Source organism: Rhinoraja longicauda, chromosome 44 (genome assembly GCF_053455715.1).
Source record: "Rhinoraja longicauda isolate Sanriku21f chromosome 44, sRhiLon1.1, whole genome shotgun sequence".
Lineage (NCBI taxonomy): Eukaryota > Metazoa > Chordata > Chondrichthyes > Rajiformes > Arhynchobatidae > Rhinoraja > Rhinoraja longicauda.
In genome coordinates, this window is record NC_135996.1 from 6,050,839 (window position 1) to 6,069,134 (window position 18,296).

Here is an 18,296-nt window from a genome sequence, read left to right on the forward strand (position 1 = left end):
AGGAGACTCACTGTGATGGATGTTTCTTTTTGTTTGGTGTTAGTTGTGATTGTATGTGTTATTGCATTTTTATTGATTAATCTTATTGGTCTTATTGTTCAACTGCGGGTAATGTTTCATTTTACTACACATTTATGTGTATGTAACAAAAAAACGACTATTGACTATTGACTATTGACTATTGACTTTTGCTGCTTGACTTGAGATTCTTTAGTCAGAGGGTGGTGTAATGTCCTCTGTAAGACCCTGTTGTGGCTAGCACAATGAATATATGCCCGACATCTTGTAAGAAGATTTTATTACTGATCCTTCACCAGGAAACTTCTAGAAGGTCACCTGACCTCAGTCACAAGGCACAAGCCCATTGGCCCTAGAAGGTCATCTGACCTCAGTCACAAGGCACAAGCCCATTGGCCAGCTTCTGCTCTTGGCCTCAAGGGGGCACTGGCATTTACATCACATATACATCACATCTCCCCCTTTACTTTAATTACATCACATCTCCCCCTTTACTTTACTTACATCACATCTCCCCCTTCAACGTTGGGGTCAAAACTAATCACTTGAAGCTTTAATCAATTTAATGTGGATGAAACACCACAAATTACACAATGCTCTTCAAACTACAAAACTATCAACTTTACATAACAAGCCGTGTCGGGGGTTTGGACAATCGCCCACTTCTCGTGCAAGTCGTATTTCCAACCCGTTCTGTGTCGTATTTATGTTGTATGCGTGTGTGGCTTGGCAGGCTTTGAGCCGGTTCCTCCACCACAGGACCTTGTGATGTGGCCTGTGATAGTCCTCTTGAATCTGGGAGACTAGCTCCTTCTAGGAGAGGGGGTCCTCCTTGTGGGAGAGTGCTCGCGCTCGTCTGCTGCGTGTTGCCAGGGTATTGCTCAGCTGCTTCGTGCGCAGGTCGTATGTCCTTCCTGTTTCTGCGGAACTCAGTACCGCTCGGTGTAGAGATGGCGTAGCTCCGAGGGGACAGGTTTTCTCTTGCAATGTGGCCACGTTGCCACTCGGTTGGTTTGGCACGAAACCACACCTGTTGTTGTTGTTCCAGGCGCACTAATTCGTCCTTGACCATATCCCTGATCTTATTGGGGATAGTGCGGGGTGGGTTTTGCTTAGGTTGCACGTTCGCTTGGAGTGTTATGTTGTACTCATGTCTTTTTAGCCTCCCCAGCCCTTGGAAAAGCTCGCAGTTTTCCTCAATGATCTTCGCAGTGTATAGTGGGCTTGCACTCACGCTATCAACCGCCTCCTTTCGTGTAAGAAACCCTAACTTTTCACATGTTTGCTTCCCAAATATGGGTTTCACATTCCCCCTCGCTATTTGAAAGACAACCCTATATTCTTTCTTACCTACTTTGACGTTCCCCTTTGTCTGTCCCACAGGCTTCATTGTATGTCCAGAGTATGATCTCAGTGTTACGTTCGTGTTCAGTAAGGCAAGACCAGTCTTTCTGAACAAGTGCTCTGGCAGGATGTACACTTGAGCAGTGGAGGCCAAGTCTATGGATATTTTTTAGATAGATAGATCAGGGTGTCAGGGGTTATGGGGAAAAGGCAGGAGAATGGGGTTATCAGGGAGAGATAGATCAGCTGTGATTGAATGGTGGAGTAGACTCGATGGGCCGAATGGCCTAATTCTGCTCCTATCACTTATATGCAAACATGTAATGTAAGAAAATAACTGCAGATGCTGGTACAAATCGAAGGTATTCACAAAATGCTGGAGTAACTCAGCAGGTCAGGCAGCATCTCAGGAGAGAAGGAATGGGTGACGTTTCGGCAGTCTGAAGAAGGGTCTCGACCCGAAACATCACCCATTCCTTCTCTCCTGAGATGCTGCCTGGCCTGCTGAGTTACTCCAGCATTTTGTGAATAGATACTTATATGCAAACATATTACTAGTGAAGGGCAATAAACTTGATGGGGAAACTGATAGATTTTAAAATTAGGCCTTCTGGCTGTAATCATGACTGGTGATGTTTAAGAGGCGTTTTACAGATGGGCACATGGATGTGGACGGAATGGATCAGATGTAGGCAGATGAGATGAGTTTAGTTTGGAGATACAGTGCAAAAACAGGCCCTTCGGCCCACCCATTCACACTAGTTCTATCCTGCACACTAGGGACAATTTACAGAAGCCAATTAACCTACAGACCTGTACGTCTTCGGAATGTGGGAGGAAACCGGAGATGACCCATGTGGTCACAGGGAGAACGTACAAACTCTGTACAGACTGCACTCTGTAGTCAGGATTGAACCCGGGTCTCTAGTGCAGTAAGGCAGTAATTCTACCACTATGCCATTGTGCCACCTCATATTCTGTGCGGACATTGTAGAAACATAGAAACATAGAAAATAGGTGCAGGAGTAGGCCATTCGGCCCTTTGAGCAACCGCCATTCAATATGATCATGGCTGATCATCCAACTCAGTATCTCGTACCTGCCTTCTCTCCATACCCCCTGATCCCTTTAGCCACAAGGACCACATTTAACTCCCTCTTAAATATAGCCAATGAACTGGCCTCAACTACCTTCTGGGGCAGAGAATTCCACAGATTCACCACTCTCTGTGTGAAACAAAACGTTCTCATCTCGGTCCTAAAAGACTGCCCCCTTATCCTTAAACTGTGACCCCTTGTTCTGGACTTCCCCAACATCGGGAACAATCTTCCTGCATCTAGCCTGTCCAACCCCTTAAGAATTTTGTAAGTTTCTATAAGATCCCCCCTCAATCTTCTAAATTCCAGCGAGTACAAGCCGAGTCTATCCAGACTTTCTTCATATGAAAGTCCTGCCATCCCAGGGATCAATCTGGTGAACCTTCTCTGTACTCCCTCTATGGCAAGAATGTCTTTCCTCAGATTAGGAGACCAAAACTGTACGCAATACTCCAGGTGTGGTCTCACCAACAGGCTGAAGGGCCTGTTCCTGCGCTGTACTCTTTAGTGGCCTTGCCTTTTAGTTGCCTGGGAATCTAATCTCATAACATCTTTTCCCCTTTTTTCAATCCCCTTCCCGCCACTTCCTACTCCACAATGGTGGTGCAGCGGTAAAGTTGCTGCCTTACAGGCACCAGAGACCCGGGTTCAATCCTGACTACAGGTGCTGTCGATACTGAGTTTGAACGTTCGCCCCGTGACCTCATGGGTTTTCCACTGGTGCTCTGGTTTTCTCCTGCACTCCAAAGACATACAGATTTGTAGGTTAATTGGCTTAGGTAAAAATTGGAAATTGCCCCTTGTGTGTAGGACAGTACTAGTGTACGGGGTGTTCACTGATTGGCACGGACTCGGTGGGCCGAAGGATCTGTTTCCGTGTGGTATCTGTAAACTTAATTTGAGGAAGGATATTCTTGCTATTGAGGGAGTGCAGTAGCGTAGGTTCACCATGTTAATTCCCGGGGCTGGTGTGACTATCATAGGTTGAAAGAATCGAGCGACTGGGCTTGTCTCCACTGGAATTTAGAAGGATGAGAGGGGATCTTATTGAAACATATAAGATTATTAAGGGATTGGACACGCTAGAGGCAGGAAACATGTTCCCGATGTTGGGGGAGTCCAGAACCACGGGCCACAGTTTAAGAATAAGGGGTAGGCCGTTTAGAACGGAGATGAGGAAAAACCTTTTCACTCATCTGTGGAATTTTTCTGCCTCAGAAGACAGTGGAGGCCGATTCTCTGGATGCTTTCAAGAGAGTTAGATAGAGGTCTTAAAGATAGCGGGAAGAAGGCAGGAACGGGGTACTGATTGTGGGATGATCAGCCATGATCACAGTGAATGGGTAGTGCTGGCTCGAAGGGCCGAATGGCCTACTCCTGCACCTATTCACAAAATGCTGGAGTAACTCAGCGGGTCAGGCAGCATCTCAGGAGAGAAGGAATGGGTGACGTTTTGGGTTGAAACCCTTCTTCAGATTGATGTCAGGGGGGCAGGACAAAGGAAGGATATAGGTGGAGACAGGAAGATAGAGGGAGAACTGGGAAAGGGGAGGGGAAGAGAGGGATAGAAGAACGATCTAAAGTTGGAGAAGTTCATACCGCTGGGCTGCAAGCTTCCCAGGCGAAATATGAGGTGCTGTTCCTCCAATTTGCGGTGGGCCTCACTATGGCACTGGAGGAGGCCCATGACAGAAAGGTCAGACTGGGAGTGGGAGGGCGAGTTGAAGTGCTCGGCCACCGGGACCTATTGTCTATTAAACTAAACCAAACCCCCATTCGAACTTCGCAGCCGACACTGAGCACGTCACGCTGATCTTGATACACAGATGTGGCTATTCTTTGGGACGTTGTCTAAAGCAACATTCGCTTCTGCTTTGCCGCAGGGTCCCGCTGCAGTATGTCTTTGAATCCTCCCACCAGCAACGATGCTTGCCTGAGCATCGTGCACAGCCTGATGTGCCACCGGCAGGGCGGGGAGAACGAGAGCTTTGCCAAGCGAGCCATCGAGAGTTTGGTGAAAAAGCTCAAGGAGAAGAAAGACGAGTTGGACTCGTTGATAACCGCCATTACGACAAACGGATCGCATCCCAGCAAATGTGTCACGATCCAGCGAACCCTCGATGGCCGGTTACAGGTGAGAGCAAAACTGACCAGTGCCTTTTATAGGGGGAAAAAACACTGCAGATCTGATTAAAATGGAAGGTAGACACAAAATGCTGGAGTAACTCAGCGGGTCAGGCAGCATCTCGGGAGAGAAGGAATGGGTGACCTTTCGGGTCAGACTAATCAGTCTGAAGAAGGGTCTCGACCCGAAATGTCACCCATTCCTTCTCTCCCGAGATGCTGCCTGACCCGCTGAGTCACTCCAGTATTTTGTGTCTACCTTCGATTTAAACCAGCATCATCTGCAGTTTTTTGGCAGTATCCTTGGAGCGAAGGAATGGGTGACGTTTCGGGTCGAGACACTTCTTCAGCCATTCACAGTGTACAGATACATGATAAAGGATAACGTTTGGTGCAAGATAAAGCCAGTAAAGTCCAATCAAAGATAGTCCGCGGGTCTCCGATGAGATGGGTAAATACTGGCACGTTAAATACTCTATTGAACAGATGTACATTAGTGAGCATATTGACTGGTTGCATCACGGCCTAGATTGTGTCTGCCAGTGCCTTTTATATCTGTGGTGTTTAGTTCATCTTGTACTACTTTTGTCAGGGAGTGTGATAACTTTAAGCCAGGCATTTTAGGTCAACAAATTGAGTGGCGCAGCGCTAGAATTGCTGCCTTACAGCGCCAGAGACCCAGGTTCGATCCTGACTCGGGGTGCTGTCTATGCTGAGTTTACACGTTTTCTCTATTTACCCCCTCCCCCTGGTGCACCGGTTTCTTCCCTCATTACAAAGATGTGCGAGTTTGTAGATTAATAGGCTTCTGTAAATAGTCGCTCGGGTGTGGGATGGGAAAGTGGAATAACATAGAATTAGTGTACAGGTAATCGATGGTTGGGTTGGACTCGGTGGGCTGAATGACCTGTTTCAACACTCACTGTAAACTAAAAAACTAAATTCGTCTGTGGAGAACATTGAGTTGCAGATCCTGCAAAGAGATGGCTGGATTAAATGTGAGGGGAAAAAAAGATGATTAATAGGGGAAGGATAAATATGCAGGCAGAATTTTATCAGGCATGTGAATTTTTCGCGTTTCCGCGTTTTAAAAACCCATTGTCCGCGCCTTTTGCATGATTTCCGCGTTCTTCACTGCCAAATAAACGGGGAAATCGGATCGGAAAAAAGAAAGAAAAAGAAACGATGTATAGACTTGTAATGAACACTGGGGCTCCGCTAGAGGTCGCTAGGGGTTCCGCGAGAAATCCCGCCAAAACGTGGCACCCAGGCTGGGCAAGGCAGCCAATCTTGACCTCATCGGGACTTCTGCGGCCGATCGGTGGGTTGAATTTGCAACCTGCGGCCATGGCTCTGGAACTCCAGCCCAGCTGGAGCCGGCACATCTATCCCCATCGCCGAGCGATTTCCTTGGCCGGCTGGATAAACCAGCAAAGCTCTGGAACCAAGAGTGCCAGAAAATCAGTGATGCAACTCTAATGAGTAAATATTAAATTTAAGTGAAGATTATCTAACTAAATTAATTAAGGCAGGGTTAAAATATAAAACACAGCAGAAAAGCCAATTACCACCTTTTAGGGCTGATTATCAATTAATGTGCGAATTTACTTAAATGTTATTAGTATACAGTGACATATTCACATTATTTTGTAATGTATGTATTTACTTTGAAATGCACTAAAAGAGACTTGAAACTGCTAATTTTGTGTGTAATTTAAAAAAAAATGACACCCCGTTGACCCCCCGTTGTACGCCTCGCGCAAGTGCTCGGATCTTTTCCTCTTTTCTTACCTCAATCACATGCCTGTTTTATTTATAAAGTGTGCGATTAATGCATACTGGAGATCTATCTGAGATTTAAGAGCCTCTTCTATCCATATCTTCTTATCTCAAACTTTTTGTCTTTCCATCTCTGGTATTTGTCTGACTTTTTTGCCATTCAACCCCCCCCCCCCCAACCACCTGTATCCACCTATCGCTTGCCAGGTATGGTCCTGCCCCCACATCTCTTCCAGCTTTCACCCCGCTACTGAAATCAGTCAGAAGAAGGGTCCCGATCAGTGTTGCAGTGCTAATTTTTTAGGTGCCGGGTTTTAGATTTTCGATTTTTTAGATTTAGAGATACAGCGCGGAAACAGGCCCTACGGACCACCGAGTCCGCGCCGCCCAGCGATCCCCGCACAGTAACACTATCCTACACCCACTAGGGACAATTTTTTACATTTACCCTGTCAATTAACCTACATACCTGTACGTCTTTGGAGTGTGGGAGGAAACCGAAGATCTCGGAGAAAACCCACGCAGGTCACGGGGAGAACGTACAGACGGCGCCCGTAGTCAGGATCGAACCTGAGTCTCCGGCGCTGCATTCTCTGTAAGGCACCGTGCCGCCACCGGAGCGGCGGCTGTTAAATTCCCTGCTAGTTAAAATTGTCTGTTGTTTATTTTTGGCGTTTTTTTACAGAGGTGCCGGAGCGGTGCTCCGGTGAACTCCCAACAGCACTGCACCCCTTGTCCCGATCCAAAACCTCACCTAACCATGTTCTCCAGAATTGCTGCCCGGCCTGCTGAGTTACTCAGCAGATTGTCTTTTTTTGTAAAACAAGTGTCTGCAGTTCCTTGTGAGTCTGGAGCAAAGACACTAGAGGATAAAGATACTAGAGGAACAAGATGGACCACTCCGTTGAAATCGCCTATACTGAAGTGTTTATTCACAAAATGCTGGAGTAACTCAGCAGGTCAGGCAGCATCTCAGGAGAGAAGGAATGGGTGACGTTTCGGGTCGAGACCCTTCTTCAGACCCGAAGCGTCACCCATTCCTTCTCTCCCGAGATGCTGCCTGACCCGCTGAGTTACTCCAGCATTTTGTGAATAAATACCTTCGATTTGTACCAGCATCTGCAGTTATTTTCTTACACTATACTGAAGTGTAGTACGCAAAGGAGCGTAACGTCCGCCATTTTAATAAGCAAAACCTGCCGTTCGCTATGCCTCTCGCAGTGCAATCAGTGTTTTGGGGGAACGTATGTGTGATGATACCATCAAAATGCAGAATATATCTCGTCTATCAATTCACAAATTTTTGTTATTTTTCTTTAAAAATGTTTCTGCAAGTTTCTGCCTACTAAAATGGTGCCGTAACGTGCTACGTTTTTTAGGGTCGAGTGGTCTATCTTGCTCCTCTAGTATCTTTGGTCTGGAGATCTCTAGGGAAAACCAGCAAGTTATCAGGAAAGCAAACTATGTTGGCACTTGCTGCAAGAGGGATGGAGCTCCAGAGTGGGAAAGACTGGCGCTACAATTGCACAGGGTTTTGAGGTCAGACTTGATTACTGTATACACTTTTGGACCTTGTCATTTGAGAGGATGTAGTTACATTGGCGGAGGGGCAGAGAAGGCTGGCGAAATTGATTCTGGGAATGAAAAGGTTGTCGTGGAGTAGACTGAACCTGATACTTGTTCAGGTTTAGGAGAGAGAAAGAGAGAGGGAGAGAAGTGTTGTTATTGAATTGCAAAGAATTGTGAAGGGGCTGTGCAGTGAAAATGGCTGCCGGGGTGAAAATCCAGAACTCGGGCAGCATGGTCAAGTCATAGAGCCATAGAGTCCTACAGCACAGAAAGAGGCCCTTCGGCCCATCGTGTCCGCGCCGCCCGTTACCAAACACAGTCTAATTTTAATCCCATTTTCCCGCATTTGGACCGTAGCCCTGAATGTTGTAGCATTTCAAGTGCCCATCCAAATGCCTCTTAAACGTTGTGAGTGTTCCCGCCTCCACCACCACCCCAGGCAGTGAGTTCCAGACTCCAACCACCCTCTCGGTGAAAAAGTTATTTCTCACACCCCCCCGAAACCTCCCTCCCCTTACCCTGTATCTATGTCCCCTCGTTGTTGAACCTTCCACCAGTGGAAGAAGTTCCCCGCCATCTACCTTATCTATGCCCCTCATGATCTTGTACACCTCGATCATGTCCCCTCTCAGCCTTCTCTGCTCCAGGGAAAACAACCCCAGTATGCTCAGTCTCTCCTCATAGCCGAGGCCCTTCATCCCTGACAGCATCCTGGTGAATCTCCTCTGCACCTCTCAAGTCAATTTTATTTATATAGCACATTTAAAAACAACCCACGTTGACCAAAGTGCTGTACATCAGTTCAGGTACTAAGAAACGAACATACAATGGCACACAAACAAAGCAGCACATACATAAACAGTTCACAGCGCCCCCTCAGAGGGCCTCAAACGCTAGGGAGTAGAAATAGGTTTTGAGCCTGGACTTAGAGGAGTCGATGGAGTCGATGGTGGCGCAGGGGTAGAGTCAGCGATCACTGAAAAAACCTAACCTAGACCCCACCTTGCCTAGCAACTACAGACCCATTTCCAAACTGCCATTCCTGTCAAAAGTCCTTGAAAAGGCAATTCTAAACCAATTAGTGCCCTACCTGCACCAAAACACCATCCTGGAAAGTTTCCAGTCAGGTTTCAGAGCCCACCACAGCACAGTCTGCCTTGTTGAAGGTACATAACGACCTGCTTCTCGCCATCGACACCGGCGACTGTGCAATCCTGCTCCTTCTCGACCTCAGTGCAGCATTCGATACAGTGGACCACACCATCCTTATTGACCGTCTCCGGTACGCGGTTGGCATTGATGGCACTGCCCTGAGCTGGTTCGCTTTGTACCTCAAAGATAGGAGTTTCGCCATCAACATAGGCAGTTATTCCTCTGCTCCAGCTAGCCTCTCCTGCGGAGTTCCACAAGGCTCCATCCTAGGCCCCATTCTCTTCTCTCTATACATGCTCCCCCTTGGCCAAATCATTCAAAGGCATGGCATTTCTTTCCACTGCTATGCCGATGACACTCAGCTTTACCTCCCCCTGAAACCCAACAACCAGTCAAATTTAAACAGCCTCTTACTCTGCCTTGAGGACATAAAATGTTGGATGGCACAGAACTTCCTCTAATTAAATGAGAGCAAGTCTGAGGTCATCCTATTCGGCCCCCCCGACTCCATCAAATCGATAACAGGCAGTCTTGGAAGTCTATCCTGCCTAGTCAAACCGCATGTCAAAAACCATGATATTTGACTCTGCATTAAAATTTGATAAGCAAGTCAACGCTGTGGTAAAAGCCAGCTTCTTCCAACTTCGAACCATAGCTAAAATCAAACCTTTCCTCCAATTCGACGACACAGAAAAAATCATTCACGCTTTCATTTCCTCCCGCCTAGACTACTGCAACTCCCTATACACTGGGATCAGCCAATCTTCCCTGTCCCGCCTGCAACTGGTCCAAAACGCCGCAGCGAGACTCCTGACGTGTACCCGTAAAAGGGACCACATCACCCCGATTCTGGCCTCTCTCCACTGGCTCCCTGTACGGTACAGAATCAACTTCAAGCTCCTCCTATTCACGTATAAAGCCCTAAATGGACATTCCCCCCCCTACATCAAAAATCTTCTAACCCCCCTCTCTAACTCCAGGTCCCTCAGGTCGGCCGACTTGGGGCTACTCACTATCCCGCGGTCTAGGCTTAAGCTCAGGGGTGACCGCGCTTTTGCGGTTGCAGCTCCTAGACTGTGCAACAGCATCCCTCTCCCCATCAGAACTGCCCCATCCATCGACTCCTTTAAGTCCAGGCTCAAAACCTATTTCTGCTCCCTAGCGTTTGAGGCTCATTGAAGAGGCGCTGTGAACTGTTTGCGTGCTAATGTATGTTTCATTTTTTTTCCTTAGTACCTAATCAGATGTACAGCACTTTGGTCAACGTGGGTTGTTTTTAAATGTGCTATACAAATAAAATTGACTTGACTTGACTTGACAGCGCCAGAGAGCCGGGTTCAATCCCGACTGCAGGTGCTGTCTGTACGGAGTTTGTACGTTCTCCCCATGACCGCGTTGGTTTTCTCCCACACTCCAAAGACTGACAAAATTACAAGAACCCATTTCAAATACCCCCGCCCTGGAAGTCTCCCCGAAAATGTGGCACCTAGGCTGGGCAAGGCAGCCAATCTCGACTTCATCAGGACTTCCACGGCCGAGCGGTGGGTTGAATTTGCAACCTGCAGCCGGGGCTCTGGAACTCCAGCCCAGCTGGAGCTGGCACATCTATCCCCATCGCCGAGCGACTTCCTTGGCCGGCTGGATAAACCAGCAAAGCTCTGGAACCAAGAGTGCCAGAAAATCAGTGGTGAAACTGTAATGAGTAAATATTACATTTAAGTTCAAGATTATATAACTAAATTAATAAAAATACTAAAAAAATTATTAGTATACAGTGACATATTCACATTATTTTGTAATGTCCGTTTTTACTTTGAAATGCACTTAAAGAAGCTTGAAATTTTATGTGTAAATTTTGGGGAAAAATCGATTTTTTCACCCCCATTGTGCACACTCACATGCCTGTCATCAAGAACCTATCAAATCTCAAATTTAAAATTTCCTGATGTCTCGGAGATTCACCACCCTCTGGCTAATGAAATTCCTCCTCCTCTTCATTCTAAGCTGAGGTGTTTTCTGTTCTCCCACAAATAAACACTCCTCTGGCTCTGTTTCAAAGGAATGCAGGGGAATTATCTTGGTGTCCTGGTCTGTTGTTTGAGCATTAAATATTTATTAAAACTATTAAAGACTTGATTAATCAGGTCATTTCTATATGTGGGAGCCAACTGTGCATGTTAGCTGGCACACTGTCTACATTTCAAACAATGAACATGCTCTGAAAGAACTTAAGAGCCTGTGGGGGAAGAAAACTGCAGATGATGCTGGTTTAAATCGAAGGTAGACACAAAATGCTGGAGTAACTCAGCGGGTCAGGCATTATCTCAGGAGAGAAGGAATGGGTGACGTTTTGGTGACAGACTGAAGAAGGGTCTCGACCTGAAACGTCACCCGTTCCTTCTCTCCAGAGATGCTGCCTGACCTGCTGAGTTACTCCAGCATTTTGTGTCTAACTTAAGAGCCTGTGGGGTGTTTTGATTGAAAGATACAGCATGGAAACAAGCCCTTCGGCCCACCAAGTCCACGTTGACATTTGATCACCCATTCACCCTTGGTGCATTGTTATCCATTTGCTCATCCACTCCCGACACACTCGGGGCAATTTTACAGAGGGGCCGATTAACCTACAAACCCGCCCGACTTTGGGATGTGGGAGGAAACCGGAGCGCCCGGAGGAAACCCACACAGTCGCAGTCAACATGCAAACTCCACACGGACGGACAGCACCTGAGGTCAGGATCAAAGCCGGGCCTGTGGCACTGGAAGGCAGCGGCTCTACCATCTGCACTACTGTACCGCAGATTCAGGGACAGCAGCGAGGATAATAGAGCGGAGCAAGATAGACCACTCCATCGAAATCACTTGTACTGAAGTGTAGACAATAGACAATAGGTGCAGGAGGAGGCCAGTCGGCCCTTCGAGCCAGCACTGCCATTCAATGTGATCATGGCTGATCATTCTCAATCAGTACCCCATTCCTGCCTTCTCCCCATACCCCCTGACTCCGCTATCCTTAAGAGCTCTATCTAGCTCTCTCTTGAATGCATTCAGAGAATTGGCCTCCACTGCCTTCTGAGGCAGAGAATTCCACAGATTCACAACTCTCTGACTGAAAAAGTTTTTCCTCATCTCAGTTCTAAATGGCCTACCCCTTATTCTTAAACTGTGGCCCCTGGTTCTGGACTCCCCCAACATTGGGAACATGTGTCCTGCCTCTAACGTGTCCAACCCCTTAATAATCTTATACGTTTCGATAAGATCTCCTCTCATCCTTCTAAATTCCAGTGTATACAAGCCTAGTCGCTCCAGTCTTTCAACATATGACAGTCCCGCCATTCCGGGAATTAACCTAGTAGTACGCAAAGGAGCCATTTTAGTAAGCAAAACACGCCGTCTGTTATGCCTCTCGCAGTGTAATCAGTGTTTTGGGGGAACAGTATGTGTGATGATACCATAAAAATGCAGAATATATCTCATCTATCAATTCACAGATTTTTGTTATTTTTCTTTTTAAATGTTTCTACAAGTTTCTGCCCACTAAAATGGCGCCGTGACATACTACGGTTTTTAGGGTCGAGTGGTCTATCTTGCTCTGCTCTATTATCTTTGGTTAGCAGGCATCTGAACCATTCTCTCACCAACTAGCGTACAGTCCTGACCTCTCATCTACCTCCCATCAGTTGGAAGAAGGGTCTCCAAATTTGAGGACGGATATTCTTGCTATTGAGGGCGTGCAGCGTAGGTTTACTAGGTTAATTCCCGGAATGGCGGGACTGTCATATGTTGAAAGACTGGAGCCACTAGGCTTGTATACACTGGAATTTAGAAGGATGAGAGGAGATCTTATCGAAACGTATAAGATTATTAAGGGGTTGGACACGTTAGAGGCAGGAAACATGTTCCCAATGTTGGGGGAGTCCAGAACAAGGGGCCACAGTTTAGGAATAAGGGGTAGGCCATTTAGAACTGAGATGAGGAAAAACATTTTCAGTCAGAGAGTTGTGAATCTGTGGAATTCCTTGCCTCAGAAGGCGGTGGAGGCCAATTCTCTGAATGCATTCAAGAGAGAGCCAGATAGAGCTCTTAAGGATAGCGGAGTCAGGGGGTATGGGGAGAAGGCAGGAACGGGGTACTGATTGAGAATGATCAGCCATGATCACATTGAATGGCGGTGCTGGCTCGAAGGGCCGAATGGCCTCCTCCTGCACCTATTGTCTATCGACCCAAAATGTCACCCATTCTTTCTCTCCCGAGATGCTGCCTGACACGCTGAGTTACTCCAGCATTTTGTGTCTACCTTCCATCTACCTGGTTACACTATCTTTAATCTGACTTTAACTTGCACTGAATGTTGTATCCTTTATTTATACTCTGCAGACAGCTTGATTATAATCATACATAGTCTTTTGCTCAACAAAAGCTTTTCACTCTACATTGGTATGTGTGACAATGATAAACGAAACTAAAAATGTCCTCAAACCTCGTGCTGTAGAAAGGATTTACCCATCTTGTTGCATTTGTAACATCCTTGGCCCACAGCTTAGTGTTCATGATTGTAGCTGGATAGAGTGCCTTTACAGTTAGAGTTCCCTGTCACACACCATGTGTTAAATTACAAGCCACATTGAACAGACTCGGTTAATAATAACCCGCCTCTCTGCTTACTCTTAGGAAAAGCGTAGAAGAAAATTATGAAACGATCTATTAAATTCAAATTCTTCAAAACGATTTTTGGCATCAGTTGTAAAGCTGCTTAACATCAGAGGTGTGTCTGTCTGCACTGCACCAAAACAAGGCTCCAGTTTCAGGATAGTTCACTCTGCTCGTATAGCCTGTGAGCTTGTTTTTGCCATTTAGTGCAAGGACTCCTGGGATACCCTGCGCATAACTCCCCAAAAGGTTTGTTTCTCATTTGGCAGGGAAAGAACTGTTCTTTTCCAACCAGCCTCGGTAGTTTTCTACTTGTCTCGACACACCGTCTATCAAGAATCAAGACGAGAATGTATTATTGTCATGTGTCCTGAAACGGAACAATTAAACTCTGACTTTCGGTAGCAGCATAACACATATCCAGGATGTGCTGGCTCTGGAGAGGGTCCAGAGGAGGTTTACAAGAACGATCCCACGAATGAGTAGGTTAACCTATGATGAGCGTTTGTCGGCACTGGGCCTGTACTCGCTGGAGTTCAGAAGAATGATGGGGGGGACGGACCTCATTGAAACATACAGAATAGTGAATGGCTTGGATAGAGTGGATGTGGAGAGGATGTTTCCACTAGTGGGAGAGTCTAGGACCAGAGGTCACAGCCTCAGAATTAACGGACGTTCTTTTAGGAAGGGGGTGAGGAGTAAAGTACAGCACAGGAAAGGCCCTTCAGCCCACAATGTCCGTGCCGAACATAATGCCAATTTAAACTAATCTCTACCTGTACGTCATAGTCATAGAGTCAGACAGCGTGGAAACAGGCCCTTCAGCCCAACTTACCCACGTCAACCAACATGCCCCATCCTTTCTAAAGGATCTGTGTCGAGGAGAGTCTGAGACTAGAGGTCACAGCCTCAGAATTAGAGGAAGGAGATGAGGAGGAATTTCTTTAGTCAGAGGGTGGTGAATCTGTGGAATTCTTTGCCACAGAAGGCTTTGGAGGCCACAAGTCAGTGGATATTTTTAAGGCAGAGATAGAAGATTTGTGATTAGTACAGGTGTCAGGTTATGAGGAGAATGGGGTTAGGAGGGAGAGATAGACAAGCCATGATTGAATGGCGGAGTCGACTTGATGGGCCGAATGGCCTACTTCTTACTCCTATCCCTTATGACCTTACTCAACAGAAAATACAATAAACAACGACAAAAATCCAATAAATTAAAAAAGCGCAATATAGTGCAAAAACAAAACAAAACCCAAAGTTCCTAGTGTAACCCCGGCTCTTCGTAGTTTGGCATTTAATTGGAGTTCGTAGTGTTCAATAGCTTGATGGTTGTCAGGAAGAAGCTGGATGTTAGTTTTCAGACTCCGGTATCATCTTTCTGATCGCAAGGTCATAGAAACATAGAAACATAGAAAATAGGTGCAGGAGTAGGCCATTTGGCCCTTCGAGCCTGCACCGCCATTCAATATGATCATGGCTGATCATCCAACTCAGTATCCCGTACCTGCTTTCTCTCCATACCACCTGATCCCTTTAGCCACAAGGGCCACATCTAACTCCCTCTTAAATATAGCCAATGAACTGGCCTCAACTACCTTCTGTGGCAGAGAATTCCACAGATTCACCACTCTCTGTGTGAAAAAAAACATTCTCATCTCGGTCCTAAAAGACTTCCTCCTTATCCTTAAACTGTGACCCCTTGTTCTGGACTTCCCCAACATCATAAGTGATAGGGGCCATTTGGTCCATCTGATGGCACGAGTGAAATGAGATGTTGCCAGGATGGTGTGGGTCTGTGATGTTGGCTTCCTTTTTGAGACACTCCCTCTTGTAGATTCTCTCTCGGTTGGTGGGTAGGTCAGTACCTGGAGGTCAGTACCTAAATTCACTGGAGTTTAGAAGGATGACAGGGGATCTTATAGAAACAAACGTTTTCACCCAGAGAGTTGTGAATTTGTGGAATTCTCTGCCACAGAGGGCAGTGGAAGCCAAATCACTGGATGGATTTAAGAGAGAGTTAGATAGAGCTCTAGGGGCTAGTGGAATCAAGGGATATAGGGGAGAAGGCAGGCACGGGGTATTGATTGGGGACGATCAGCCATGATCACAATGAATGGCGGTGCTGGCTCAAAGGGCCGAATGGCCTCCTCCTGCACCTATTTTCTATGTTTCTATGTTTACCCATGATGGACCGGGCAGTGTTCATCACTTTTTGTAATCTCTTTTGTTCCTGGGTATACACGTTATCAATCTCGGCCGTGATGCAACCAGTCAATATGCTCGCTAATGTACATCTGTTCAATAGAGTATTTAACGTGCCAGTATTTACCCATCTCATCGGAGACCCTCGGACTATCTTTGATTGGACTTTACTGGCTTTATTTTGCACCAAACGTTATCCATGTCATTCCCTTTATCATGTATCTGTACACTGTGAATGGCTGAAGAAGGGTCTCGTCCCGAAACGTCACCCATTCCTTCACTCCAAGGATACTGCCAAAAAACTGCAGACGCTGGTTTAAATCGAAGGGAGACACAAAATGCTGGAGTAACTCAGCGAGTCAGGCAGCATCTTGGGAGAGGAGGAATGGGTGACGTTTCGGGTCGAGACCCTTCTTCAGACTGATGTCAGGGGAGGGGGGCGGGACAAAGATATGATGTAGTTGGAGACAGGAAGACAGAGGGAGAAGTGCCGGAGTAACTCAGCGGGCCAGGCAGCATCTCGGGAGAGAAGGAATGGGTGACACAAGGTGTGTAGGAAAATAACTGCAGATGTTGGTTCAAATCGAAGGTAGACACAAAATGCTGGAGTAACTCAGTGAGTCAGGCTGCATCTCGGGAGAGAAGGAATGGGTGGCGTTTCGGGTCGAGACTCTTCTTCAGACTGATGTCAGGGGAGGGGGCGGGACGAAGATAGAATGTAGTCGGAGACAGGAAGACTAGTGCGAGAACTGGGAAGGGGGAGGGGAAAGAGAGGGAAAGCAGGGACTTATCACATTGCCTGTCCCACTGAGTTACTCCAGCATTTTGTGTCTCTGACTTACAAAGAATAGCAGGTGTTAGTTTACAGAAAAAGATACAAAGTGCTGGAGTAGCTCAGCAGTTGGGAGAATATGGACAAGTGACAGTTCGGGTTGGGACCCTTCCCCAGACTTGCGTTTCGAGTCAAGACCCTTCAACAGGAAGAACATTTTTGGTGTTGATTTATTTACTTTCCACCTTAATTCTGTGAGTTTTATTTTGTACTAGACCGAGTGGACCCGTTGGGCCAAAACCTCTCCTGCATTGGTGCAGTTCCCTCCCTTCCCCTCCCCCCCGCTGCATTGTTGCAGCACCCTCTCCTTCCTCCCCCTCTCTCCTCCCCCTCCCCTCCTCCGCCCCCCTCTCCCCCTTCCCCCCCCACTCGATCCCCCTCAACCCTCTCCCCCCTACCTCTCCCCCCCCCCCCCATATCCTCCCCCCTCTGACTTTTTCAGTCAGAGTTGTGAATCTGTGGAATTCTCTGCCTCAGAGGGCAGTGGAGGCCAATTCTCTGAATGCATTCAAAAGAGAGCTAGATAGAGCTCTTAAGGATAGCGGAGTCAGGGGGGCATGGGGAGAAGGCAGGAACGGGGTACTGATTGAGAATGATCAGCCATGATCACATTGAGTGGCGGTGCTGGCTCGAAGGGCCGAATGGCCTCTTCCTGCACCTATTGTCTATTGTCTCCCTCCACCCCCTCCCTCCCTCCCTAGGAGATAGACTTAAACTTTAAAATGTGAATAACTTAAAAAATATAACACCGATTTCAATGAAACTTCCATTAGCACCAAAGGGACGACGGTGAGTAAGGTGGGCCTAAAATTGTTGCGCTGTCGTGTACCGTTTTGGCTGTAGTTCAGAAACAAACAAACAAGAGTTTTAGTATATAGATCTCAAATTTGTGGGGCAGTAAATTCTATACGGGTGATGTTTCCATAACGCAGGGCTTGTCTGTACCTTTATCTAATGAAGTTCTGCAGCAGCTGGAGAGTTGTGTTCAATTCTCTGCGCCAAGCATTTTAGGAATGCAACAGTTTGCATTTATTTGGGGTCTTTAATTGCGCAGAAAGCCCACGGTGCTCACACGGCTGTTATCAATCAAAATGTGAAACTCAGCACCCCTGGAGAGATACTGGGAAAGGGGAGAATAATAAGGATCAACAAAATTATCTTTTGTGTGCATTTTAAGATTAGGCAGGCAAAGGGAATTAAATTCCAGAGCTTCAGGAACATTAAATGCAAGAACTACTCAGTCAGTCAGCGACGTTAGGGCGGCGCAGTGGCTCAGCGGTAGAGTTGCTGCCTCACAGCACCAGAGACCCGGGTTCGATCTTGACTACGGCTTCTGTCTGTACGGAGTTTGCACGTTCTCCCCGTGACCGCGTGGGTTTACTCCGGGTGCTCCGGTTTCCTCCCACTCTCCAAAGTTGTGCAGGTTTGTGGGTTAATTGGCTTCAGTAAAAAAAATGTATAACTTGTCCCTAGTGTGTGGAATAGTGCTCATGTGCAAGGTGGAAGAAAATAACTGCAGATGCTGGTAC

The 18,296-nt window shown here is 46.9% G+C and overlaps 1 protein-coding gene across 4 annotated transcripts in view; it reads left to right on the top strand.

The window, feature by feature from the left end:
- Positions 1 to 18,296, top strand: part of smad10a (SMAD family member 10a) — an 84,690-nt gene that overhangs the window by 18,898 nt on the left and 47,496 nt on the right. For 3 of the 4 annotated variants that reach the window (XM_078432040.1, XM_078432043.1, XM_078432042.1), the window contains exon 2: positions 4,343 to 4,593. In XM_078432040.1, the coding sequence (XP_078288166.1) occupies positions 4,357 to 4,593 (237 nt within the window). In that variant the 5' untranslated portion in view covers positions 4,343 to 4,356. Of the gene's footprint in view, positions 1 to 1,217; positions 1,275 to 4,342; positions 4,594 to 18,296 lie in introns of those variants that run through there. The other variant, XM_078432041.1, reaches the window with a different exon arrangement.